General features: G+C 35.8%; 1 protein-coding gene across 2 annotated transcripts in view; it reads right to left on the reverse strand.

Annotated features, from left to right (window-relative positions):
* Positions 1-790: 790 nt before the first annotated feature.
* LOC121429598 (G-protein coupled receptor GRL101-like) overlaps positions 791-27,459 on the reverse strand; it is a 42,927-nt gene continuing 16,258 nt past the window's right edge. Inside the window, exons 3-15 of one of the 2 annotated variants that reach the window (XM_041626707.1) lie at positions 26,675-26,809; positions 25,164-25,281; positions 23,633-23,707; positions 20,831-20,908; positions 12,341-12,415; positions 11,492-11,563; positions 10,588-10,659; positions 8,627-8,698; positions 8,091-8,162; positions 6,529-6,600; positions 6,041-6,112; positions 5,192-5,263; positions 791-4,384 (exon numbers count right to left, since the gene is read on the reverse strand). In XM_041626707.1, the coding sequence (XP_041482641.1) occupies positions 3,247-4,384; positions 5,192-5,263; positions 6,041-6,112; positions 6,529-6,600; positions 8,091-8,162; positions 8,627-8,698; positions 10,588-10,659; positions 11,492-11,563; positions 12,341-12,415; positions 20,831-20,908; positions 23,633-23,707; positions 25,164-25,281; positions 26,675-26,809 (2,123 nt within the window). In that variant the 3' untranslated portion in view covers positions 791-3,246. The remainder of the gene's footprint in view (positions 4,385-5,191; positions 5,264-6,040; positions 6,113-6,528; positions 6,601-8,090; positions 8,163-8,626; positions 8,699-10,587; positions 10,660-11,491; positions 11,564-12,340; positions 12,416-20,830; positions 20,909-23,632; positions 23,708-25,163; positions 25,282-26,674; positions 26,810-27,459) is intronic. The other variant, XM_041626708.1, reaches the window with a different exon arrangement.

The following is a 27,459-nucleotide window of genomic DNA, read 5'->3' on the forward strand; positions in this document are numbered from 1 at the left end:
TCTCTATTAGGCGTTACAGACTATTGGTTTACAGACACGGAATTCCCTTCCAGGCTTAAATGTATAATTATACACAAAAAAAATTTTGTCCGAATTCAATTGTTTATGTGGTTCACGAACAACGAGTCTCACCTGTCTCGCGATCAATAAAACGTGCAAAATTACCTTTCAATGCCAATATGTCCTTTGGTGTAAGTTTTGTAGGTATATGTAACAATGCCTTATGATGATTTAAATTTATATACAAATAAGGGAATGAAGACAACGCAAATGTGTATTAGACAAGGATCATGAATTATGTACCATATGTATGGACATAATTGACTAACAAAAACTAACATTTTTGTAACAAACTAACAGACCAAGGGGAAAAGTGATTACTAGGTCTCTGCCGAACTTCGTAAAGGCAAGACAATCACTGAAAGACTCGTTTTACTTTTCCCATTTCAAAAAATTTACTGTTGTCAAACCCAAGTCAAAACTCTTTCGAATTAACGACGGTCATTCTTTCCCAGAATGTCTGTTGGCATGGGCAAAGGAAACCTGCTCGGACGAATTGCCCTATTAAAGTTTACGAAAAAAAAATCAGCATTCAATTCAATAAACATATTTGATTTTCATTATTTTGCTTTTTATTAATATTTGAATTCACTGTTCACACAAAATGACAATAATATATATTTCACTCATAAATTACACTGATTTCATACTTCAAGAATAAATAATTTTAGATCTACAGCTGGACACTTCTGATACGCAGCAAGAATTTTAAAATCACTTTTTAGATAAAAATTTCTTCATTTTCTTTCCTATTTTACATAACATACATTTCATAACTTAAAGAAACTGTGATATGAAATATCGTTGAAATATGTACATGATTTCTAATTAACTGTAAAAGAAAGGCGAGAAATGACATACTGTCATCATTAGAATCCCTGAAAATGTATTAACTAGTATACAAACATCAGATTCTATGACTTGCCGAGCACAGTATAACTCCTAGACCCAATTGCTACCATTTGATGCGGTTACAATGATTACCGAGGTAGATTCTCTGTGTGCATTTGAGTTTTTGTCAGACGTGTATCCATCAGATATGATTATTTACGTCTGGGACCGACCTTTCACGTCACCATCCGAAAGACGTGACCATGGCTCGAACCTCTGCATCAATTTGTAACTTCCCCATAGCTTGGATTACAGGCGCACGCCACAACGCCCAGTTCTAATGGATGTACCTGCATCCGTGGCACGCTAATGGGGGGAGGGGGTGCAAGAAAAGGGAACATCATGTGGCTGGGGAGCGGGGGTGTTGCGTGTATTATTTTAAATAGGCAGCACCCCCTGGAATTCTGGTAGATATGGCAAAATGAAGAAATGTAACCAAAATGGCCTACATTTTGTAGTGAATCCCTTTTTTTTTGCTTGCTTTACACTTAAAAATTACACCAGCAACCTCTGTAAAAAAAAAATTTAGACTGAGCATCTCTTTCCGAAACACGAACAATTAAGGACGGTCACCTGCAGAATGATCATCTTTAATCTCTACAGCTCTATAAACATGATTCGGGTTGCCATTACAAATTGCAAGTTTAATAGGTTTCTGTGGGGTGTGGCAAACATCGATCTACAGCCATTGATCAATGGTCTCCTGCCTTTATGGGTTTTCCAAGATTACCTCTATCATTAATGGTTGTCCCTGTCAGGCTGTATCTATGTACTCATCCGAATTGAAACAAGTCGTCCATGAATGCGAGTTTATCCAAGGTCTAGGCTAACTTTATTGTTGTTTTAAAGATTTCAGTGATGAGGGAAATGCCAGTTCCAAACAATCCTTATCTGCAGGAAGTAAAATTAATCGGCTCAGTACGTCAACAGATGACGTCTATTGAAACTCATTAATATGAACCTTCGATGAACTAGCCGGAAAGGTGAGCTTGCTTGAAACTAGGGATAAAATTGAAACTAGGGATAAAATTGGAAATAGGGGAATGGGGTGTTTGATTGCTAACATGACCATGGACCTATCACAAAAGGAAAGATAAAGTTCAGTTCTGGAATGGGGTAAAAGAACAGTTGGGAAGCATTGGAAAATCTACATTACATTACTTGAAACGTATATTCAGAAATTATTAGAGCGAGACGCGACTAGTTGAAGCTGTTTATTTTTCCATTAGCTTACCCGGTCATTCTAGAACGGGTTTTGCTTCCCACCGCTGCCACCTTAAGTCTCTCTCTTCTTCTTCTCCTGACCCTCATTCCATTAGGAGCATTTAAGTCTGGCTTGCTTCAATCAAGATCTTGCTTATATAGCCAATTGGTGGATTGGAGTAGTAACTGTAATAATGGTGATCACTGAAAGGATATCTATATATGATATCGAGTAATCTATGTGAACAATATCTTACTGTGCTTATGCTCTTTTGCACTCAGGCCCAATAGAAAACCTAACAAATTATGACCCAAAATTTACAACAAAAGTGCTAAAGGAAAATGGTGGACATAGAAGCACACAAATATTCTTCTTAGTTTAGGTGTTATTCAAGAATATCACTATCTAACCAATGAAACAAAGATACTTCTATAATACAGGTCACAATGGTAATATTGCATTGATGTCAGCCGGAATGTCAAACGCATTTTTTGTATTAAAGCATACTTACAAAATACATCATCATCACATCACCCTTTGAACAGGGTTTTGACATATCACGCTCACAAGGTTATCGGAAAATAGCACTAAGATTGGACATATTAAAGCTTTTCGCAAACGAATTTGAGTGCAGGCAAAACGTTTCAATGTGTCCGTTTTAAAGCCGTTTTCCAATCTTGCAGAACCAAACACTTATTCATTCATCATAATTATTCCGATCACATTCATAATGACTTCCAGTCTTCGTCTCACACAAGACATCCAATATGTAGCGAAGGTATGCCGTCGTTTCTATGCAGTTTTGTCTTAGTAAGATCACAAATATTAATCTTCATAACAAACCAAAGTATTAACGTATTTACACCCCGGATTTACACAAACTAAAAATTTGTCACTTAAAAACAGGCGACAAGGAGTAGGCCAAAGTTTGTCTTTATCAATTTGAGATAATTTTGCACAACCACAGAAAGATAAGAAAACATGCAACAAACGAAATCATTGAGCGAACACTGTCTTATTTCATATCAGAAAATATTAAGAATTTACGACTTCTCTCTTAATTTTGCTTCAGAGACGATGATTTTACAACTTTACATTCTTGATTCGTATTCGCTTTTCCTACTCGAAGCCATTGTGCTACTTGTCATCATTGATTTCTGACTCACGTTAGCTCTCCTCCGCTTCTGGCCAATGAACTCTGTAAAAGTGTAGAGATAGGGGTTGAGGGTGGCGTTGATGGGTAAGATGAAAACTGCCGACCATGCGTAGAGGGAGACTGGAAGCTCCACCAGTCTAGCCTGGGAGAGGATACCCATGATGATGACTGGCATCCAACACAAGAAATCAGTGCCGACGATGACAGCCATCTTAATGGCGATCCTCACCTCCTGGGGAGATCCCGTGCTTCGCTCCTTGCCGATACTGCTTGCGGACCGCTTCACCTGGATGAAGATTATGATGTAACAGACGAGGATGAACAAAAAACAGGCGAGGTTGATTCCTAAGAAGAGTACGATAGAATAAATCCAAGATGGCTGAAGGCTCCCATCATTGTTGGGCGTAAAGACTGGGATAGCAAGGGTGTAATCGTAGACGAGAATTCCGGTTCCTGTTGAATCCACACTCAGGGGCAGACCGATGCAAACGTCAGAGAGTCCGTAGAACCCCGGCACGAAAGAGCCGATGACGACGGGCCCAAGACTCAGGATGGTTGTAATAACCCACGTGATGACGACACAAACGCGCGCTGATTGGCTTTGGAGTTTAAATTTGCTGAACGGGAACACCACACTCAGGAAACGATCAACGGTGATGATGGTCAGGAAGAACACAGAACTTTCACTTGATAAGATTGCAATAACACCTGCAAATCTACAGAGTCCGGAGCTTCTCCAGTGTGGCGCGTCAAGGAAGTAATACTCTCCGTAGTAGAGATCAGCTGATGCGATGATGATCATGAAGATACCCATGATCCAATCAGCGATGGCTAGATTCGAAATGAAGAATACCTGTTCGCGGTTTCTCGTGTTCGTTGCTCGCTTATTACGACATCGCAAGATGATTACCATGGTGTTGCCGAATAGGGCGCCTAATCCTAGGACCCACATGGCGACTCGAAGGACAGTATTAGGCATGAGTCTGGTGCAGGAATCTAGAGAGGACATCTGTGCTACAGAGCAGACATCACTATTATCAAAGAGGCAGCACAGACGATAGTCATCAGTGGATCTAAGAATTGATAAGAAATGACACTTGTTACCTATGTTCTTTCAATTCTAAATCTAGAAAATCAGATGTTCATTTCTTTTCTTTACTAAAACGGGTGGGTGTTTCATAAAGCTGTTCGTAAAATTACGCAAGACCACGCACGACTGGTGACTTTTCATGTGTCAAACTATCCCTATGTAGCTCACTTAGCACCTAAGTTCATGTCCAATCGTGCGTAAAGTTGTGCGTAACTATACGAACAGCTTTATGAAACACCTCTCAGTTCACGTTTTGGCAGAGTTTAAGGATCTAAGTGTTTGTGAGGTCACTTCTGATCAATGTTCCTCAATCTTCTTTTTTTTTAGCAAAGACTGCATATGAAGACAAAGTGGCGCTATCGAAATCAGTACGGATGGCAAAGCGGACAGAAGATTCAAATAAAACTCGATTTACGCATGGTCCAACCTAATCTGCATGCACAGATCAATTCTTTACCTGAACCTTCCGCCGTATCTTAGTTACAACGCAGTCACATTTCCCGTACGGCGAGTCCAAAACAGCCGTTTTAAATAGGTTAAAACAAAAAAATAGGTAAAAAAGTAATAAACGGTTGTCTTCGACTCGGCGTACGACCGCCGCAGGGAAAATGTGACTGCAGCATAAGTAAAGGTTAATCATTCATAACATTATGAAGTCTTGTTACACATGCATAAATGTGTTATGGATAGATTGATGGTTTTAAGAATTGTACTTATTAATCATTGGACGCTGCATTAGTTAACGAGTGTTGCGATCAATAATTGAAACGAACGTGAAGTCATAACTTACAGATACTGGAGATTCTCGATCCCTCTGAACATGTCAGGATCCAAGTAGTTTAGTTGAACTTCCACCAGTAGTCTTGAAAATAAAACAAGATAAACAATTCAAAATGAATATTGCAAGATATTATTTTGTGAACGAAAAACACATCTTCTGATTCACTTATCCTTGGAAAACTACCCTTTCGGTGGCGGCGGTGTGCTACCGTTTATGCCTAATACAACATGAAATTATGAGCAAACAACACACTGTATAAGCTCCGCACAGATTTCATCAGCAATTTGGGTACGTTTCCTTCAAACATTCGTCAATCATTACTTCCAGTATAACAAGAAATATAACTCTGAGATAATGTTGTTTGGCGTCACCTGTGCCTGAGAGGCGAAAAGCGAACTAAATCATTGTGACCCGCAGGTCTCTCCTCCCGATATAACTGATGGGGGAGTGCAGGTGGACCACTACACCAGGGTTTCCCCCTACTCTTATACGAATAGTGCAGTGGGTTCTTAACGTGCAGATGTAGTGACTCTCCTCTACATGGAGCCTCCATTTAACGTCCTATCCCAGGGACAGAGAGTTTTTTTCATGTATCATAGCCTGCATCTATGGAACAGGGGAGAGTCGTTTACACACAACGCACTGGCTTTAAATAGTCATCCGCCCGGGGTGGACTCGAACCCATTACGATATTTGGTTCGACAGGCAGACGCTAAATGCCGAATAAGCCAATTTAGCTTTTTCCCTACTTTCTCTCTATATTCGTTATATGAGATTAACATCAATCTTGCTTTAATAAGATGCTTAAAATCATTTACCAAACTTACTTCTGTATTAAGCATTATTATCTTTACTTACAGGTATTTGATTTGTGTCGTGTTGTCAAATGTGCCAGGCTTTATGTACGATAGCGGATTACGTCTAAATGATCTGGAAAAAAAATACAAACAAAGTAATGATAATGACTATAATGGCACTGCCTTGAAGGGCAACATGCATGAGGTTTGAGCATGGAGCTATTACAGAGAGCTCTATGGTTTTAGTGAGGCATGATGATTGCTCGTCAGAAATCATAAACCTAAATTATAAACAAGACACGATGGTCATCAAATTGATTGGAAGAAAATTAAAACATTGCGCGTCACATTTAGATCAACATATTAATAAAGCCCATAAGCATATTATTATATCATATACCCCCTGCTTTAACTGAGGCTACTATAGGGTTATTCTGGGTCGAGTAAAGCACAATTCTGATTATCTTTTTCCTTTAAATATTGATTGTGCAATGGAACATAACCAAGCCAGAACAGTGAAGGGAGTGGGATATTAAAACATGAGCTTACATCCATTCCACACTTGATAGTCCATCAAGCATTCCTTTATGGAGTTCTTTGATCTTGTTATCTGTAAAAGATCTGCAAAATTAAAAAGAATTCTTTTCACATTAAATGAATAATTTGTAGACATTGATTTGATTTTCAGGAATGTAAGCTACATCTCCTGTTAAAATAAAACCCTGGAAAATTGCATTAAAAATATTTTCAAAAGCTTTAAAAAAGTGTTTTAAAAATGAAGTGAACGGGAACATTATTCCAGTCTTATATCATATAATAACTAATTGATTAATGATTTAATCTGTCGAACTTTATTCAGGCGATGCAAAAAGGGTAAAAATAATTATTATAATGTTGTTAGTTCCAAATTTGGTGAGAATATTCTAAAACTAAATGTAAATTTCTTTCGTGCTCTGTTTCTTAGGCAATTATCCCATCTGATGATATCCTGATAGATTTAAGAGTATTTTCAAGTACTAAAATTGAATGAGATAGATAAAACGTTTCTTTACGTTTGAGGCTTTGGCTTGCAAGACACAGCAAATTTTTGGTGTTGAATGGTATAAAAGACCACACTATTCATTTTAAAGATTATAAACTTCGGTGTTATTTCAACACCTATAAGTGTCATTACAACACCTTTTGTTAATCTTACACTCTTTGGCATGATTTCTACGGTGTAATGTTAACACCTCAGGATATGATCCTCTTGGTGTCATTACAACACCTTAAAGGTGTTGTAATGACACCAAGAGGATCTTTTGCTGTTACTTTTACACTCTTTGCCATGATTTCTATGGTTTTAGAGTGTCTAATCCGGCTACATTCACACCTGTGATCCCCAATGGAATATCAGCTGGTATCTGTTTTAACACCCTTATATTCACACTGTGTATAATTTATCAAGATACCACCACGATCGCGGTTTAATATCTGCTATTCAAAAATAACTCTTTTATTCTCAGAATTAGGCGTATTATACACATACTTAAACAATATTTTTTTAACTCTTTGCACAACTTACATTTTTTTAATGAAAATTTTCTCAAGAATCTACAAAAGTATGCAAGAAATCCATCAATTTCACTTTAAAAAAGGGCAAAACCGCCCCAATGACAAGCTCAGTGATGTCGCTTCGCCCCCTCATTTTTTAGTTTTTTCGAAAAAGTATACGTGTGCTGCTGAACCCCCCCCCCCCGCAAATAAAAGTCTGAGAACGGCCATGATGATTAGCTTATCTTATTTGATGGTAGGGGCAAAAAACTAATAATTACGATTGTTGAATTTAATAGTACGAATGTGCAACACTGCAACATCAGCGCACAAAGGGTTAAAGATGATTTTGCCTCTTTTATCTTCTAATTCAGACGTTCATTCAAGATCGATGTGTTACAACTGACACTCTCAGCTCTGTGGAGTTCCATGGGATATTTAATTAGAGTTGTAAAGAAAAAAAGTTACATAATATGAAACGAGTTTTATGTAAGTAATTAAGGGCATGGCACTCTTCCATTGTCTAACGGTCGATGATTGGGGATATCTTAAATTACACGAGGGTTCAAAAGACTTACATTCCGGTGATCTTGTCGAGACCTCTAAAAGCTCCTGCCTCAATCATGCTTATGCAGTTATTCCGAAGTAACCTTTTGTGGATTGTGTGACAGAAAATCGATAAATGTCAATTGATTAAAAATATTTATAGCAATTTAAAAAAAAGAGGAAGGAGCTAATGAAATTGTGACCTGAGAGAAATTTTGTGGACATGGGAGGGAGGAGAGAGAGAGAGAGAGAGAAGAGGGTGGAAACGGGATAGGTGAGATCAGACACTTCACACTACAGGCAAAAAGAAATCTTCATTATTTTTGTACAAGTATATGAAATAGAATGGCCAAGCAAGTTTGTTTCCAGTTTTTAATGACTTATTTTCAAAACTAGAATACAACATTAATAACTGGGTGGAAGCCATAAATTGTATCAAGAGTTTGTTTTCAATTCGGATCTGTTGACGTTTCAGAGGATCTTGAAAGGTCATTGAAAACAGACTTACATGGAACATGTATAATGATTCATTTTGATTAATAATCCAATCAAATGGGATTATACTCACAGGTCTGTGATGTTTCCAAGATCTTGAAATGTTCCCGATTCAATCCATTCTATATCATTGTGACCAAGATCTCTGTCAAACAAAAACAATTTGTTATCTAATATAAATCGTATTTCAACTCAATCGAATTATGTTCTTATCTATTACTGAACGAAAAATAAAAAGCATTAAAGGTAAAATATTAATCATAATTACAAACTACCTTCACGTGCAAAGTGAAATTACGATCGAGTATTTTGATGACAAGATTGCTCGTCGCCCAGAATCGACACAAATGCTAACTCTTGAGGATTAGTGTCCACATTTGGATGGAACAACTAGATTTTAAGGATGTTGTGGACCCACTGGCAGATCCAGGGGGACACAGCCTGCCCGAACCCCCCCCCCCCCCCTTTGAGAGGCACAATTAAAATTTGTAATGCAAAAATCCAAGTGTGCCCGCCCCCCTCCCCCCTCACCTTGAAAGCGAAGAACCTTTTTTTGTGGTTTTGGGGGGGGTTGTCAATTTTTTTTCGTGGATGAAATGTCCTTTATTTTTTATTGAAAACTTCTTTTTCTTTTTTGCTTGTCAAATTTTTCCTCGGGGAAAATCTGCCCTCCCCCCTTAGGAAAATCATGGATCTCAGCCTATGCGGTCTCATTTCTCTCCTTTTTTTCTTCGGACGAAAGGTCTAGAAAATATGAACATTTGTTTGATTTAAGTTCGTGAAATATTTTCAAATAACATTTTTATAGGCCTATTGATTTCATGAAAACACATTTGGATGGAACAACTTCTTAAATAAATCCCCTGTAGGGTAAACGAATATGTCCTGTTAAATGGAGCTCCATCTTTAATATTATTGTTCTTCAAACTAAGGATGATGTAGTGCATACAGAAAGTACATCAATGTAACATGTATAATGTGACATAAAACTATGAAACAAAAATGAAAACATCCATGCAGAGATTAATTAATTGATAAAAATTGAAACAAAAAATAAAGAGGCAAAACATGCTACATGTATTTACATAAAATAAGAGACTTGCTTAAGAAAGTATAGTGAAAAGAATGAATACGAATGCATTTCAAAGCAATCTAAGTCACCACTGTTTCAAGAAGGTTATTGTACTTATCAGCAAATCAAAAGAAATGTTTCTCTGCATGAAATTGACAGTCATGAAATGAAAAATCGGTGATCACGATTTCAAGGACTGGTGCACAGCTAAAACTGTGGTGTTAAACACCAGTTATTTTACACTGGTGTTAAATTGACAGTGTTAGTTTAACACCTAAATGCGTTATTACAACACCTTTGGTTGTTATATTTTCACTCTTTAGTGTTATGTTCAATATCGAGGGTGTAATTTTTATACCTCAAGATGTGATCCTCTATTAACACCACATTTTGTACAGTGTATAGTTATACTTTGCATTCGATATGGTCATGATGTCATGGCTTTGGTTATTTTAATGAGCTATATCGGATCAATAATATGAATACAAATATTGCAGAAGATGTTCATTTTGGCACCGTCCAGGATTAATAATTATACTTGCTTATATAGCGCTTAATACTTACTTTGTCAGAAGTCTCTAAGCGCTCTGCAGTATATGCAGCATAATTGTCATATAATTTCCTAAGAATATGTAATAACGAAAGGAGTATACCAAACAAACCAAAAGAAAAAATATAAAATATGAAAAAGAAAATTAATAAATAATCGAATGAATGAATGAATGAAAAATACGTGAACAGAGTAAAAATAAATTAATAGATTAAAAATATAATATAAATGTAATGAATAAAAATTAAGAATACATGAGTAAATTAAGAATAGATGAATAGAGTAAGAATATGTCATTACATAAATAAACAGAGAATAAATAAATCAAGAATGTATGAATAAATAAAAAACTATATGAATAAACAAAGAATAATTTTTTTTAAATGAATGAATGAATACACAGAATACTTACAACCAAACAAGATTTTTCAAGTTGCTAAAATAATTTCTGTGAACCACAGTGATCTCATTTCTGTCTAGATATCTGTATTCAATAATACAAGTGAAATTCCAGAAAAAAAAGTTGATGTCGTGCGCCGTTAGAACGCTGTTAATTTTTACAGGGACGTTGTTTTGAGTTGTTTGACATATCTTTTAAACGTTTAAACTTGTTTGAAACTTTAAATAATTTCTTTAAAATTTTCAGAATATTTGTTAGAGTGACGGGCTTATACAAATGCTAAAATTTGTATCATATATATATATATATATATATATATATATATATATATATATACATATTTATATATAAGTATATATATATATATATACTGTGTTGAACTTGCTGGTAAAAGAGGTAAACTATTCTGAGCCCGCATAAAGCAATGAAATCACTGTAATAAAATCTAAAAAAGGAAAATATCGAAGACTTTTCATGCAATATTGATTTAACTGTGAATTTGAAACTGTAATCTAAACAACTGTAAACGAAAAAGATCGCAAGAATTAAAGAAGAAATGGTATGAACTTCAAAAGAAAGTGAAATCATTAAAATCTACATAGCAATGTATTCTACCGACTATTGCACCAACTGATCTGTCTGCACAGATATTCAAAATAAAGATAGATTTTTTACAGAAATCATGCTAAATTAAATCGAAAATATATTGAGAGAAAAATCACCAACCAATAAAGGCGATTGTAAAATCAATATTCTAGAAAATATATCAAAAGAAATCATGGTAACTGAATTTCCAACTCACAATCGTCGTATGCTTTTAATAAAAGTGACTTTGATTCTAACCGTACTGAATTAATTTGTAAAATCAATATTCAAATGTAAATAAATATAATCCATTCAGGTTAAACCAACTCACAATCGTTGTAACTTCGGTAGACCAATGAAAGATCCATCTTCAATATATCTCATGTCATTTCTCCTCAGATATCTGAAATTTTAGGGGGACATAAATAAAATGAAATAAAATCACTCGAGAGAACTACATCAAATGTAGTTGTTTTTAGTGATTTTATTTTATTTATCATATAAACATATTGTTGCCATACAAACTTTTTTGAATGGTAACAATCTGTGTATATAATTACACATCTGCAGTAAACTGAAATTTTGATTTCAGTTTGTTCCTGTATGTGTTATTATATGGATCCGAGTTTGTGCTCGGGTATGTAATAACTATTGAGAACTTTGTAGGTTGAAACCGTTGAATATTATCAAAGGTTGAAACTGTATTTTCCATCAAATACTCACAAGGAAGTGTAGATTCTGGGACCAGTACTAAAAACAAAAACTTTTTCTCACGTTGGTGATTCATAATAGAGATGTTATTTCACATGGAATCAGGTCCTATTTTCTAAAACATTCGAAATCAATGCTAATGGAAATCCTTGCGTCTGTAATCATTTCTAACTATTACTTCTACATTTTTATACTAGTATTCCTTTACCGCATGAACATGACTTGTAAGTGTCCGGGTAAAAAAGGTGCACATTCTAATTAATGTATAAATGAATATAATACTATAAACATGAACTATTATCAATATATTATGCAGCAAAGAGCAAGGAGTTGATGTCATGACACGTGCCAGTGGTGTCACTCTCGGTTAATTGTACCATAATATTTTAGGTGGTGATTCAATTAGGAGGGGCAATGTATAACACTGCTGATTTTTAGGAGATTTATAGGCCATAGTGTTCTCACTCACAAGTACTGAAGTCTATGCAATCCTTGGTCAAACGTTCCCCTTTCCAAAGTGGTAATGTTGTTCTCGGACAGATCCCTGAAAGGAAGAAAGAAAGACATGAAATGTTTGATTTTTTTCAAACTAAAAACACTATATATTGAACATTGTTATCTGAACTTTAAAACTACTAGCACAGGATTGTGCAGAGGTAGGGACATATTGAGCCCCTCCCCCCAGACAGAATGTCGATGGCCCTTTTTTTACAGTACAAATTAAACAATCTGTACATCACTGGCAGATCCATTTTTAATATAAAAATGTCCTTAAAACAGAAGTGTGTCCCCCTCCCATGAAAGTGAAGACTTTTTTTGCTTATCAAATTTTTCCTCGGGAAAATTTGCCCTTCCCCTTTCGAAAAATCCTAGATCCGTCCCTGCTTTACACATTTTAGACAGCCTGCTTTGAACTGGTGACTATTCTTTAACATTTAGAACAAGTATTTTCACATTCTAAAGAGCAATGTTCGATTTTTAAACAATTAACGTAAGAAGTTAGATATTAATGTTTTATCTTGTTTGAATGATTTAATGTTAATTTCCTGTCCAAATGAAGAAGAAAAGGGAAGTCAGGTTTATATACTGTATAATGCAAACCAATATACAGGTTGAAAAAAAGACGACATGCAGTTTTAATCAATCCAATTTTCGTTAACAGTGCAACAGCAACGATAATGCAATAAATTATTGCAATATCATTAATGAAATGAAGATTGCAATAAAACTCTTCCCCCTGTAAAACAAGTGAGACTCAAATGACGCAAAAAATCTAATCTGCTTCCTAATCATATTCCTCTCAGACGAGGGACCAGTCGTTTTTGGAGTGCGATTTACATATTTTAAGAGTGCATTATAGCTCCAATCTGGAGCGATAATGTCTAAAAATATACACTGTTCACGCCAGAAGGAGCTGTAATGCACTCTCAAACGATGTCATTCCCACTCCAAGATGACTGGCGATCCCTCGTCTCACTCTGATAGGAGTGCGATTAGGGACATGTGGCCCGTTTCACAAAGGACTTACAACTGTTGTAACTTTGCCATTATGGCAGCTACCATGGTAACATGCCTCAGCAGCCAATCAGAATCAAGGTTTCCATGGTAGTTGCCATCATGGCAAAGTTAAAACAGTTGTAACTCTTCAAGGAACGGTTCCAGATTAGCTCATTTGCATGTAGTGTGTAAATAAAGTGAAATGGCACACAATAAGTGTGTCCTTTGACATACTTATGTGTGACATGACACACTTTCACAATGACACACCTATGTGCATCACAAACTATTTAGGTCGTGTCTTATAAAAAAAATGCCATAAAGACAAATAAATTGATTCACTTGATTCATAATTTGACTCGCATATTCAAAAGGGGGTCACCTGTGGGACAAATCATAATCCACATAATTGAGTCACTTGGCATGTAAAGTAATAAACACAGCAATCCGGGTGGTGTGGGTGGTGATGGCCATACCACAAAACTATTATCACAAAATAATCAAGTCATTCATACCATTTTTTGACCTTTTTTCTACGTCAGAAACATTCAGAGCCTGTCAGCCTGATGATAAATACTGTCTCTACCCGTTTTCAATATGCAATGTATTGAAATTAAAAACCCGCAAGGCTATTGACAAACAGCAAGGCTAATAATTAATGTACCAGACCGTTTCGTTTGTACTGCAATTATTGCATTCATCAGCATTCTTCGCTACATGTCAATTATCTTTAATCATTCCTATATCGTATACAATACAAATCATCATCATTTTCAAGGCCATCAATGAATACAGACAAACTGTAAACTGTTATACGCAACGCGCTGATCGGAGGGGGGAGGGTGATATGCCCCTTCCATTTAATGAATTACAAAATTTGCCCTATACTTATGACAGGTTTTTTTTTTATTGAGTAGTTTTTATTGACAACTTCAACATGTTCAATTCATATACAAAATAAAATATATATAACAAATAGAACTTTGAAACATAATATTTTCATGAATGTTACAATAAAACACAATGTCAGACATCTTCCAATACATAATTATAAATAACATTGATGATAATTATATGCATCAAGAAGAAACTTCTACAGAAAATTCCAACATATTGATTTTTTTTCAGTGTCAAATAAAAAACATGAGAAATTTCCAAATACAAAAATAAATAAATAAATAAATCATTAATGAAACCTAAACGAATTGAAGCCATCAGCATATATCTTTTTTTACCCATCACCTCGGCCTCTTCACCCAAATAAATTCAAACACAAACTCAGCCCTGGTCCTTACCCCCCCCCCCCGACCCTCCCTTAAACACCCCCATACCCTATCCGGTGGAAAACTGGCTCTGGGCTCCAATACATGGTCTAATATTTAAGTTTTCCCATTTAGAGAAATGGATTGTAAGAGTCCCCCTCTTTGTTGCTAATTTCTTTTCTTCTCTTTGATCCCCCTAATACTATTTTTTATTTCAATCAAAGAAGGGTTTTTTTTTTAATTCTCGGTTTTTGTAAATAAGATATTTAACTAAAATCAAGACATGATTAATTAATTGATATTTACCTTTACTTTTCTCCTGCTTCCCGAAAAGAATATCCTGCCAACTAAATTTATTTATTTCAAAATTTAAACTTCTTGCACATAGATATTGGTGCCGTACATAATCGATAATCCGACCCCCTTTCTCTTTTTTATCTTTCTTTAGATTGCTTGTCAGGTTAGGGGACAATATGGGGTTTTTTTATTCTCCGTTACAAAATAGGCATACTTGATAAGATAATGATAAAACACAGGAATCATGTTTTAAGTTAACAATTCTTTTCAATACTTGATATCTGCAACCCCCCTCCCCCCTTCTTTAAAATCCTTCACCCACCCAAGGTTACACAAGATTTTGTTTGTGTGTGTGTTTTAGAAAATTGGTATTCATCTACCCTCTCTCTTCACAAGTCATTAGGCCAGTAAACAAAATCAGAGCATACATTATAATAGGTATCATTTTGCGCTTTATTTGTTGATTTTCGTTATCCAAGGGGGGCATTCAGCTATATCAGCGTACACGCCAAAATATAGTGAAAATGTGGAAATTATTGAATTCAGAAATGCGCTCTTTATAGGATTAGTCAACAACGTACTGGCAAATATATGTCCCACCAAAATTAATGATAAAACTCAACCACACTCTAAAAATTCGAATGTTTAATCAACATTTTGAAAGGTTGGAGGAGTGACAACATTTTCTATGCTGCATTTAACCACTTTAAATGGTTCTACCCAACACTTGAAATGTTGGATTCAGCTTTATACAAGGTTGGATGTAACATTTGGAAAAGGTTGTCACTCCTCCAACCTTTCAAATTTTTTGAGTGCACAATAGATCCTAACCAACGATATACTTTCAACTATTAATCTTTTGTCAGACGTGTATTTAACGACAGATTATCAAATCTAAACGGTTAAACTGAATGCTAGATGCTAAACCCGATATTTAACCAATCCTTTAAAATTGTAGTTGATTATTTAGCATCCCAACTTAGGGCACTATAAGAAAAACAAACAGTATTTTCCATTCCTTCTTGAAATCAAAACGAAGTAAACAGTTATTCTAATTCCTTGAAAATAATATAAAGATTTCATTGATTACAACATAAACCTGAATCTTTATGACGAATGCCATGTAACAACTTTTCTGCCGATAGCAAATCTAATTTTGGAAAAGGTTATTTTCTAAAAAGCCTTTGCTTCATCACTGAATTTAAGATTATTCTAAGAAAATGAACGGGTTTAGCTATTAAAAAAAGAAACAAGAATATTAAATGCTTAAAGTTTCTAGTCAAGATCTGTATATATTCTGCTTTGAAAAAAGGCATAAGCAGACATTTTTCAACTCGTGAAGATCCGTTTAGAACTGAAGGCTTTTTAATGTTAATAATCACCACTAGAATAACCAGTACTAGCCTTGATGGCATTTTTATTTTGCTCTGAAACATGTAGCATATTTACTTCTACAGCGCGTCCCAAAAAAAACTATACACTTTTGAAATGGCCGCCAAATAAAAAATCTAGCACTTTGGGGAAAAAGACTCACATATATGGAAAGCCAATGAAGTCAACTTTCAAATGACACCAAAAAGTTGGAAAACTATTAATGCTTGAGCGAGCACTGCCCACTGAAACAAAGGGTATGAAAATTAGGGTGGGCTGGAATTAGCCTTCCAATTTATTTCAGTTGTTGAGAGGCAAATCATTTCGAACTTGCAAAGTTAAGGGCGTTGTGATAAATTAATGATCAACCTTGATCAGTTTTGATAACTTAAGCAAATTTTTTAAGTCATTAAATTGAACTTTTATGCATGAGTGAACACAAATTAAACTTTTGGAGCAGCATTTCAACTTTATCATTTGGATCGCTTTTGGGGCAGCATTTCAACTTTATCATGGGGATCTCAGCAATGTGTTCATGGGAGTCGGCCAGTCGGGAGAATAGGGGGTGAGAATCGTGAGATAGGGCTTAAGTGGGAGAAGTAGGTTGATGAAATAAGGGTCAACAGAATATTCAGCCCCTGCCCCCCCCCCCCCCCCCTCTTTCCCACCCTCCCCTCTTGTTGAGAGACTGATGGCTATTCTCATGTACGCGTGAAGTCCAGAGCAGAATGTTGGTTTAATGATTAATTCTGAATTAGGGCATCAACTTTTTCCTATCATTCAATCAACAATTTATCAGTAAATCAACTCATTCAATGTGCAATGTGATCAATAAAACATTCATTTTTTTCCAATAAACTATTTCATTAATCATCATAATCATTAAATTTTTTTGGTAATCATTCAAACTGACCATCAGCCACCGGTCACTTGGCAGTTAAGTTTTGAAAAGGCTACAATCCAGGAGATGAGACAGAGAGAGAGAGAGAGAGGGGGGGGGGCTGGAAAATGGAGATGAAGAGGGGAGGGTACCTATGACTTTTAATTTGTAAAAGGACAAAAAGAAGAGGAATGCCCTTTTAACCAAGTCTTAGCATACCTCGCCCTCTTGCTTGTAACACATGTACCATCACATTACTCTGACTCTCATGAACACACTTCTGATGTCCACAAGATGAATATGCTACACTAAAATTACAATTCCTGTTCGCTCATGCAGTACATTTCAATTTAGTAATTCATGAAATTTGCCTATTAAAACCAAAACTTATCTCACTCATGAATAGCAGAACACCCTTAGCTTTGTAAGTTCCAAAGGACTAACCTCTCAAAAAACTGTATGGCTAATTCCTGCCCAGCCTAGCCAAGCTTAGTCTTTCAGGAGGAGAGAAGTGGGGGGAGGGGGTAGAGATGGAGGGAGGGGTTGCTAAATGTTCTGTTGACCTTTAGCCCATCAACTTACTTCACCTACCTAAGTCATATTACCCCCTCTTCTCCTGACTGTCATGAACACATTGTTGAGATCCACATGATCCACATGATAAAACTGCACTAAAAATTGCAATTCATGATCACTCATGCATTAAATTTCAATTTAATAAAGTATGAAATTTTCACAAACAACAAACTGATCACATATCTGATCTTTAATTCACCAAATAACCTTCAACTTTGCAAGTAACAAACAAAAAATCTGAAAGAAATTGGAAGGCTAATTCCAGCCCACCCTAATTTGCATACCCTCTGTTTCAGTGGGCAGTGCTCGCTCAAGCATGAATAATTTTCCAACTTTTTGGTGTCATTTAAAAGTTGACTTTATTGGCTTTCCATATCTATAAGTCTTTTCCCCCAAAGTGCTACATTTTTTATTTGGCAGCCATTTCAAAAGTGTATAGTTTTTTTTGGGACGCACTGTATATTGCTTATTCTAACATAATCCTCTTAGAGTGCGTAGTATTTGAGCCAAAATGGAAAGGGAAAGGTGAAAATATTATACTGAATTGTTAAGATTAGGTCGAAATCTATCACAAATTTATAACTTTATTCATTTATTTTAAAAGGGTCAAATTTTTCGCTCGTTCGCGGTTCTTTTTTAGAACCAATTACGTTTCTGGTTACAGCTGCGCCCATCTCTGACCACGTCCTGTAATAGGAAGAACATGCCTAAATCGTGAATGTAAATTATGGAAACCACAAAAAAGGAATGGAATATCATTGTGTCGAAATTATCTGGGTTTATACCCCCATACACACACCTCATCTACCCATAAAACAAAAAACATACACTTACGGGTCTACTTAGATTTCATCGCGGAAATTTTGATCAAATTATTGTCAGGTTTACAAGGCAAGCTATAGGTGAACACCTACTTAAAAAGTCGGTGCGAAAATTAGAGGGTAGCGAACACGGTGTAAGCTATCAGTCTGAAGTGGTAATATAACCTCGCTGGAAGAACACTTATCAGATACCAAATATCAATGTAACCTGTTATAACTAGGCCTATATAATAACTAGGCCTATATAAAAGAGGTAATGTCTATAAATATATATATATATAAAACAGCGGTTGATCCCAACGTGATGTGAATTTCTTCGATGGAGGTGTGTTGGAAGGGGGATGGGTAATCATTTTTAACACACCTAAATGAGTTGGGCTCTTTGAAAAAATACTCCCATGTAGTTTTTCAACGAACAATTATGAGAAATAAACCGAACTACATTGAATTCGATTTTTATCGTGTGTTAGACTAAGATAATGGTGGAATCATCCGTATTTTATTAGAAGATTTATTAGAAAGGTGACAGAGATGACATTTACAGTGCAAGTTTTCTTGTGCCACAGCGGGCCACTCAACTTTTGGAAAATTAAAGTTATCTTGGTCAATTATAAAGTTTTTAAAAAAGATTGAAACGGGGGAGGGTTGGTTCTGTATAGCGTCACCATGGCATTATCTGCATTTCGAAGAGAATTATGCCCAACCATTGTTGATAAAAAAAAAAGATCGACTACTGTTTCGTATGTCCAGTACCAACATTAGTTTTAATAATTCCTTTCTTGGTAGTGAATAAGTATTGCAACATTCCAAAATCGTTCCAAACTAGTATCAATTAAATCAATTTTTATTATGTCAATGTATTTAACGCAATTTTTCTTTACGATTGTAAATATGATATATTTACCTCTTATCTACTCATACATAAAATCACTTTTAAATAGATGGCTTTTTCGGAGGACGTATAAGCGATATATCTTGCCCTCTGTTTTATATTTCTTCCGTTTTTAAATTTCTAGTCAATATGTATAACTTGACTAAAGCCCATTTTAGGCCTATAACTTATTTCGATATTGAGATATTACTTAAAGCATGCACTTTTGCCCCGTGGACACTTTGTATTCAATATTTACTAGGTGTGGCTTCGAATAGAAACGCACTTTAGTGGTCATCGCATTGTCACACAGAATATAAAATACTGAACAAAGCGAGTAAATGGACAACGCTTGTTCCGCTTATGTACTAGTATTAATTAAGATAAATGGAAATTCCGTCGCTTTCGTCACTTTGAATTAATTCAAGTGCGCCATTATGGGCACTTGGTTGTCACTTTGGCCGTTAATGCAACTATAATTGTTTTGTTTTTTAACAATTAATGCTATTCGGATGACCGGAGTAACGTCATTCTATTGTAGTTGTTTATTGCTGTGGATTGGGAACCCTTGAATGGAATTCACCATCATAATCCATTTGTTACTTTGCTGTATAAGCAAACATTTTCATAATGAATTATTCAACGGAGGTGGGGCGGTAGTCTGCTGGGCAAACCCTTCACTCGAAATAAGGGTCTGAATGTGCAGCCTACTCATGCCTTGTGTACTGAACAGCAAGTTTTGTATGTGCTAGTCTTTGCGTGGAGGCACACTTGTTGATCAAAGTTCCAATGAGGGTCTGTGCCTGCAGACTAGTGGGGCGGGGGTCTTTGTTTTTTTTTCAAAACAATTAAACACAAAGCTAGAGGAGTTGATAAGTCAGAGTGGGATTAGAGCAATGTTATGACCGATCTCATTGGATGATTCAACGTCGCGACCTTAATCAATTTGGAGTAAAGACTTTAATTCGGAATATACTCCACTGCCGTAATTATTTGACACATGAAGAAATTCAAACTACGACATGACTAATAACACAATGACATGTATCAACTCGATTTGATGCATGGCGTTCGTAACGACATTAATTAATTAATTAATCAATTAACGTCATGAAATTTAATCGTTGCACAGTAAATTGATTTAGATCATGTAGTATTTCGATAACTAGGCCTACTTGACACAATTCCGTGTTTTTGACGGGCCCACCCTTCCACAGATTCGAACCCACAACTCTCAGATTACAATATAGAGTCAAAACTACTACACCACGGCACAGTCTATCATTAGGCCTATTATTAGTAAATCAAGTCAATTAATCTGAGGAATATAAATAAAAAGACCGGCAACTTATTTGAAGCATAAATATTGTCTAGATATACTCACAATGTATGTAGCGACGTCATGTTTTCAAACAAGTTTTGTCTAATGGCGGATAGAGTGATACCATTCCCAGATAGGATTCTGTGGAGAGAGATAGTGATATTAAATCAATATAAATCATCGATACATCCACCATCCTATGAATCTAAGAATATATGAGATGGAAAATGTAAGAGGATGCTCTCCCACTAGTGTCATACAGTTATGATCATCTTGAGCGTTCTAGACCCGTAGTACTGCCGCAGCACTGCCGTAAAACGGTCGTAAAAGACTTGCGACCGAAGAACAACTGATCTGTGTATATAAATAATTCCAGGGGTTCGTTCCAAGAAGAGATGCAATCAAACATAACTCAAAATTTCAAACCTAAAATAGCTTTCAGCCAATCAGAAATGCGCATCATACTTCAGATATACCAATGAAACTGATTCCAAACCGATTGAGTATATGACATTGGGAGTAACGTAATAGCTTCGATCGATCTAGTGTCAATTATGTTCGGTGTGACTGTGTGACATAACATCTTTGAAAGCCACCATTTCTGAAACAGGCAACCACAATGGTCAAGGTGCATGGTCGGTCATCCAATCGCCACGAAGCGTAACTGACCGATTCAGAGAGCACCTAAATACTAACATCTTTGTATCTTTAAAAAAATACAAAATTAACTGGCTTTATGCAAAATCCGTCATCTTGTTGTACTTGAGTTTTGGGTCTATAGGTCTATTCCTTAAGGGTGTTTTTTAAGAGGCTGCACCAGGCTTGGGCTGCACTCTACAAGCTCTGGTTTCATGGCAGCGTCCTTCATTTCCAATCTGTTTTCATTATAAATCTTGACTAATAATATATTGTTAGAAGAATTTGCTATATTCTTTGCTAATTCATATCAAAGAGTACGAAACCAAACGGCCTTTTGGAATCGTTGGAAATATGTTTAAAAAACAAAATGGACACATAATATCAAATAGACATGTATATACAATAACAGACATATTAGCATTATTAGGGCCTTTGTAGAACAAATGTCTTGCTCAACATGCTCAAGGAGATAAGTGCAACAGCGGGATTCGAACCCCGAAAGTCGACTATATACAACCATTACACTTTCACATGCTACCCAATATAATCTGATTATTCCATGGGAGTCAGCGTTTTCTTTGAAGAGTCGTAATCCCAGTTATGCGATTATCTATTAAGATTCAGAGCCGATTCCGCTTTTATTCCGGTTATAGAACTGTATATAATTATATAAGTTTTGCCTTTTTTTGGAAAATCAATTCGTTATTTTTTATTTTATGGAAGCTAATTCAATGGCTTTACTGTGATCTGAAGCCGTGAGAGCCTATTGCCTAAATCCCTCTGAATAAAAGGAAAACATTTTTGGTAAGATAAGTAAAAGATAAAAATAAAAAAAATAAAAAAAAAACCATCAAGATCTCGAAAGATACTAATGAAACTCGACCCCACCGTGCACCTCTCTCCTCCCTTTGTAAAATGCGCACGACTGCATGGGAAATGCAATCAATCGTTCAAACATCAATTAGGCGACGGTCACTTTCACTATAGTCAATATTCTGTTTGAAAAAAAAGGTTTATATGCACTCTTTAATCTAAAAATTCAGAACATTTCTATCAGTCGAATACATCATTCTATACCATAAAAACTTCTCGTTTTATGTTGGTAATTGTTTCATTTTTTTAAATATTTAATGGACAAATTTCTCTTTATTTTATAACGTGCTTCACAATGGTTTATGTTCTTTATGTTGAATCATAATCAATTGTTTTTTATTGACAAAAAGATGATGAAATGAGGTCGATCTTTGTTCTCCAGTACGTACAGCTATATAGAGTATTGATGCAGGTACAAGAGTCACCCTATATATCTTACAAGAGATTTTTTAAGAAAGAGAAGAGGAGAAAAAAGTGAAAAAGTAAAGAGGAGTGAGCAGAAGAGAAAGAAAAGAAAGTGTAAATGGAAGAGTGCTTGATCGAGTAACTATGCGATACCAATATTCATTAAATAATCGAAATCACCCTTGGATCATTTTTTGCCCCTCACCTCACAACCGGCGCCATCACTGGTGACTGATTAATAATGACTCTCGTTTTATCACGTTTTTTTAAGCAAGCAATAGAAGACTACACAATGTTTCGCTGCATTAGTGAAAGTAATTAAATAGTATGCCATTATATTCCTTTAAGAAATATTTTTCTAGAGCTTTTTAATTAGACCAGGTACGGATAGTAGCTATTATTGCATTTTCAATAGAAAGATTTCTGAACTCCATTAGATTAAAAATATTATCTTAATTCCATTTTCCATTTCTCGATGGCCTTGTCTGCTCAAACCATTGTAAACAAATTAAAAAGCTGATGTCTTTATCACCTGTTCCTCTGGGGTAGCAACTCCATGTTTTAATGATTTTCCTTTTCTTTTTATAGAGGCAGTTACTATAATCGGAGTAATCAAGCAAAGTGCCTTCAATAATTTAGAGCAGCCGCATGGCCCTATGAAACGGGGGGGGGGGGTGCTGCAACACCCAAAGTCGGAATTCTTAATGTATGATAGAGCGTATATCATATCTGGAAGGGGGGTGGTCGTCCAAATTTTCTTGATTAAAATCGCCTTCAATCGGGAGTGAAGACCCCCCCCCCTTTTTTCTATTTTTTATTTTCCATCTTTTTTTTTTTTGCTTCTCATTTTTTTTTGATATTTATTTCATACACCAGTACCCCCTCATAGAAAATAATTCGCAGGTCTCGGCATGGTCAATAATTACTTTAAACTAATTGAATACTTACAATGTCGTTAGTAGAGGATAATCTGCTTGGTTGATTGGTAAACCGTTGTGGAAGTCAGAGAAATTTGTAAGTTTCCTGTAAGAAGAGGTTTAAATAAATTAAAATAATGAAAATGTACTGATGCTCAAGATACGGTGCGACTTCGAGATTTAGTCACATGCCTATGATGGCATGAGACGACATTATCCCAATGGTTGCTGTAAAACATTTGAATTTTCAGAGGGGGAGGGGGCATTCCCCTTTATTAAGAACATCACCCAAACTAAAGATGTTAGAGTATACATGTCAGAACGATATTAATACTACTTAGTAGTTCGTTATTCGTCATGGCAAACTTCAAAACGACAAGAACAAAAAATAGCCAGAATATTTTTAAGTCCCTAGAAAAAATAGACAATTCATCGAAATTACCGATTTTTTTTTATTTGCCGTAAAAGGGAGTAATTATACAACAAATAACCTGTAAGAAAATTAGTTCTCTGTCGTTTTGAGATCAGCACGAAAATGGAGCGAAAATTCGAATTTCTATGTCGCAATCGTGTGTTGATCAAAGATTATCCATTTCCAAATACGGAGATATATTATTGACGTTCAACATTTTTAAAGCGAACATTAACAAGTCCGACCACTTTGCCCCTTTCACAGATTTTATCCATCTGACCAAATTTGATGCCCTTTTTGCCCGTTGCAATTAGGATCACGTTCCTCAAATAAAGTGCTTTTTGTTAGATTGCCCGCCAGCCCACACATTCTTGTTCGCTCTATTTGGCTTGTCAGTTAGCAAAAGTATTAAATTTGCCAAATAACTAAATGCTAATGTAATTTATCTGATCTCACGGCGTTACGGGTACATTAAGATTTAACTTGAGCTAATGAGCTATTACACTTTGTTCTCTATGTGCCACCTCTCCACACAAAAAAAGATTAAGAGTGAATTAAACTGAGACAGTTGGCCATATTTACTATCAAATAATGATGATGCCCACAATTTTTTTATTTCTTTTGACAACTATATTCATGTTGATCTTTGTAGGATTACATGGTGGAGTTCATAATGTGGAGATGGTTTACGGTTCGCCATGCGTAATAATATGAAGAAGGGGAAGGAAATATAGGCAGAAAGATTGAAATGGAAAGACGAGAAAGAATGCAAAAGAACCTGCGTCGAGTAACCTCTCTTCACTTCAACCTATACTCAAACCATACAGTCCTTTTCAGGACTTCACTCACTTTCAAGAAAAGAATACCTCTAATTTCCTCTTTTGCATCCTTTCTCGTCTTTCTATTTCAATTTTTCCTCCTGTATTTTCCTTTCCCTTCCTCATATTACACATGGTGAACCTTAAATCTTCTCCACGCTATATCCATGTTGGGGTTTTTCTGCGCTATTTCTTATATGAAAATAATTCAAGGCGCTAACCATGGATCATTATGAAGATAAAATCACGAAGAATAGAGAGGCCTTAATATAACCTAAAAGAAGAATACATTATATGAATATCAACAAATGTGAATGATAGCCTTATCTTACAAATATCGTATAGTAGAAGGGAGTTTTAAAGATCCGAAGCTGCTGATTGATCCGCCAACGTCACATGATGCACCGAGTTTAGAACAAAACGAGCAAGTACTCCCACAAACTGATGTCTCTATAATAAAGAAACCGAACGAGGGAGATAATGTAAATGCATCCTAAATGCAGGGGGCAAATTTTTTATTCAAGTAGAAAACAGCAAAGAGGGAAAAGGAAGAATAGGTAGAGAAAAGTACTAAAAAGAGATATTTTGGTTTACTTTTTTAACTCTCTTACCCTTGTTATTTAATTTTTAGATAAGAATGACGTCACTTATAAGTCCCTACCCCCTCAGTCAAAATACACTGGTCCCGCCCCTGCATTAATAATCACATATGCATCATATAACACAGAGAGTGAGAGAGAGATAAAACTGAGGGAAATCATCAAGTATTTATTGATTCATATCTGAATATTATCTTGATTGCTTCAAGCGATTTTTAAATTAATTTCCCTGCTATTTAAGCCAGTAATTGATTAGATTCATCGCTATATTCATTTACCAATCATCTCATCCCATCCAGAAGGTCACATCCATTACGTCTATGTAATTTATGTGGTATGAAAATGATCTTCCATAATTATTGAAAGAATTATTTCTTTCCTGTGATATTGGGTGTATTCCTATCTTATTTCCCTTATAATTCACATATCACAAACTTTGAGTCAACGCTGATAGCATCATCATCAGTTTAAGAGAATTCAACAAAAATCTCATCGTAATTTTGGCTTATCTTCCACTGACTCTTCCTCCCCACCCATCACGTTCTTCCTCATTCATCATCCCTTAAAAATCACTTTCTCAATTTATTCTCAATTCACTTCGTTAACTCTGTTGATTGATTTATCCATCCATTTAAATGTATCATGATTCATCTTCATTATTGCTCAGCGAAGGAAAGTAAAATAAACTCAATCACAACGGCTTGTGTCATCTCATCGGGCTGTCGGGTCGGGTCTAATTATCGCGAAACCCTATACCATTTGAGGACAGAACACCCTCATTTATCAAAAGGGTCTGGTCCAGTTTACCCGATGTTTGGGAAAATTATAGCAAAATTATCGAATGATCGGGTAAACTGAGCTCGACTTTTCGGGAATTTGAGGGGTCCTTTTCCCAAATGGTCAGGTATTAATAGGCCTATGAAAGCGATTTCCCGGTTACACTTCGTAATTCCGAAGGTTCGTAATTCCGAAACACGCAAATTGCCTATACCTCGATGTTCGTTGATCCGAAAACGTAAAAGGGTTCGTTGATCCGAATATTTGTGGCGTTATTCCGAAGGTTCGATAATCCGAAAACGAAATAAGGTTCGTTAATCATAACGTTTTCGGACTAACGAACCTTCGGAATTACGAACCTCATTTCGTTTTCGGACTTACGAACCTTCGGAATATCCAAATTACGGATGTATGCGCGATTTCCCGACACGACAACACGATTGTGGTGATACAATCAATCAACTCACCACAATATATTTCGTCGCTCCCATCTGCGCAATCTCTGATTCCGTCACAGACGGCTGTAAACTTAACGCACGTACTTGACGTGTTGGAGCAGCGCATCTCCTCCGACGTTTTACATCCTTTGGCGTCGAAATCACCTGAAATATAGTAAGAAAGATAATAATGATGATGATGATGATGACGACGATAGTGATGATAATGATAACAGCAATATTAATAATATTAATTATTAGTATTATAAAAATGATAACATTAGTAATAATGATAATAATTATGATAATGAAAATAATAACTATAATAATAATCAAAATTTTAGCAATTATTTGCAGACATATAACACACACTCGAATTCTTCAAATAGACTCCTCAACTGATTGTGTTTTTATTCAATCAGTTTATGTTAACGCTTAGATACAGATTAGTGCGTTAGTTCTCATAATGATAATAATAATAATAGGCATTTATATAGCGCCATCTATCTAGAAAATACTATTCCGAGGCGCGTTATTATTATTATTACCCTGGCTTTAGCTCGAGCTGCCTCTCAGCGCTCATGCATTCAAGGAATTAATCCTGCCGGGTACCCATTCACCTCACCTGGGTCGAGTGCAGCACAATGTGGATAAATTTCTTGCTGAAGGAAATTACGCCATGGCTGGGATTCGAACCCACGACCCTCTGTTTCAAAGTCAGAAGACTTATCCACTGGGCCACAACGCATAAGCAAATTTATTGTATACTCTTTCATTCTATATGTCACAAGGCTAGTATTATTGATGGCACTTTT

This window comes from Lytechinus variegatus, chromosome 16 (assembly GCF_018143015.1).
Source record: "Lytechinus variegatus isolate NC3 chromosome 16, Lvar_3.0, whole genome shotgun sequence".
NCBI classification, from domain to species: domain Eukaryota; kingdom Metazoa; phylum Echinodermata; class Echinoidea; order Temnopleuroida; family Toxopneustidae; genus Lytechinus; species Lytechinus variegatus.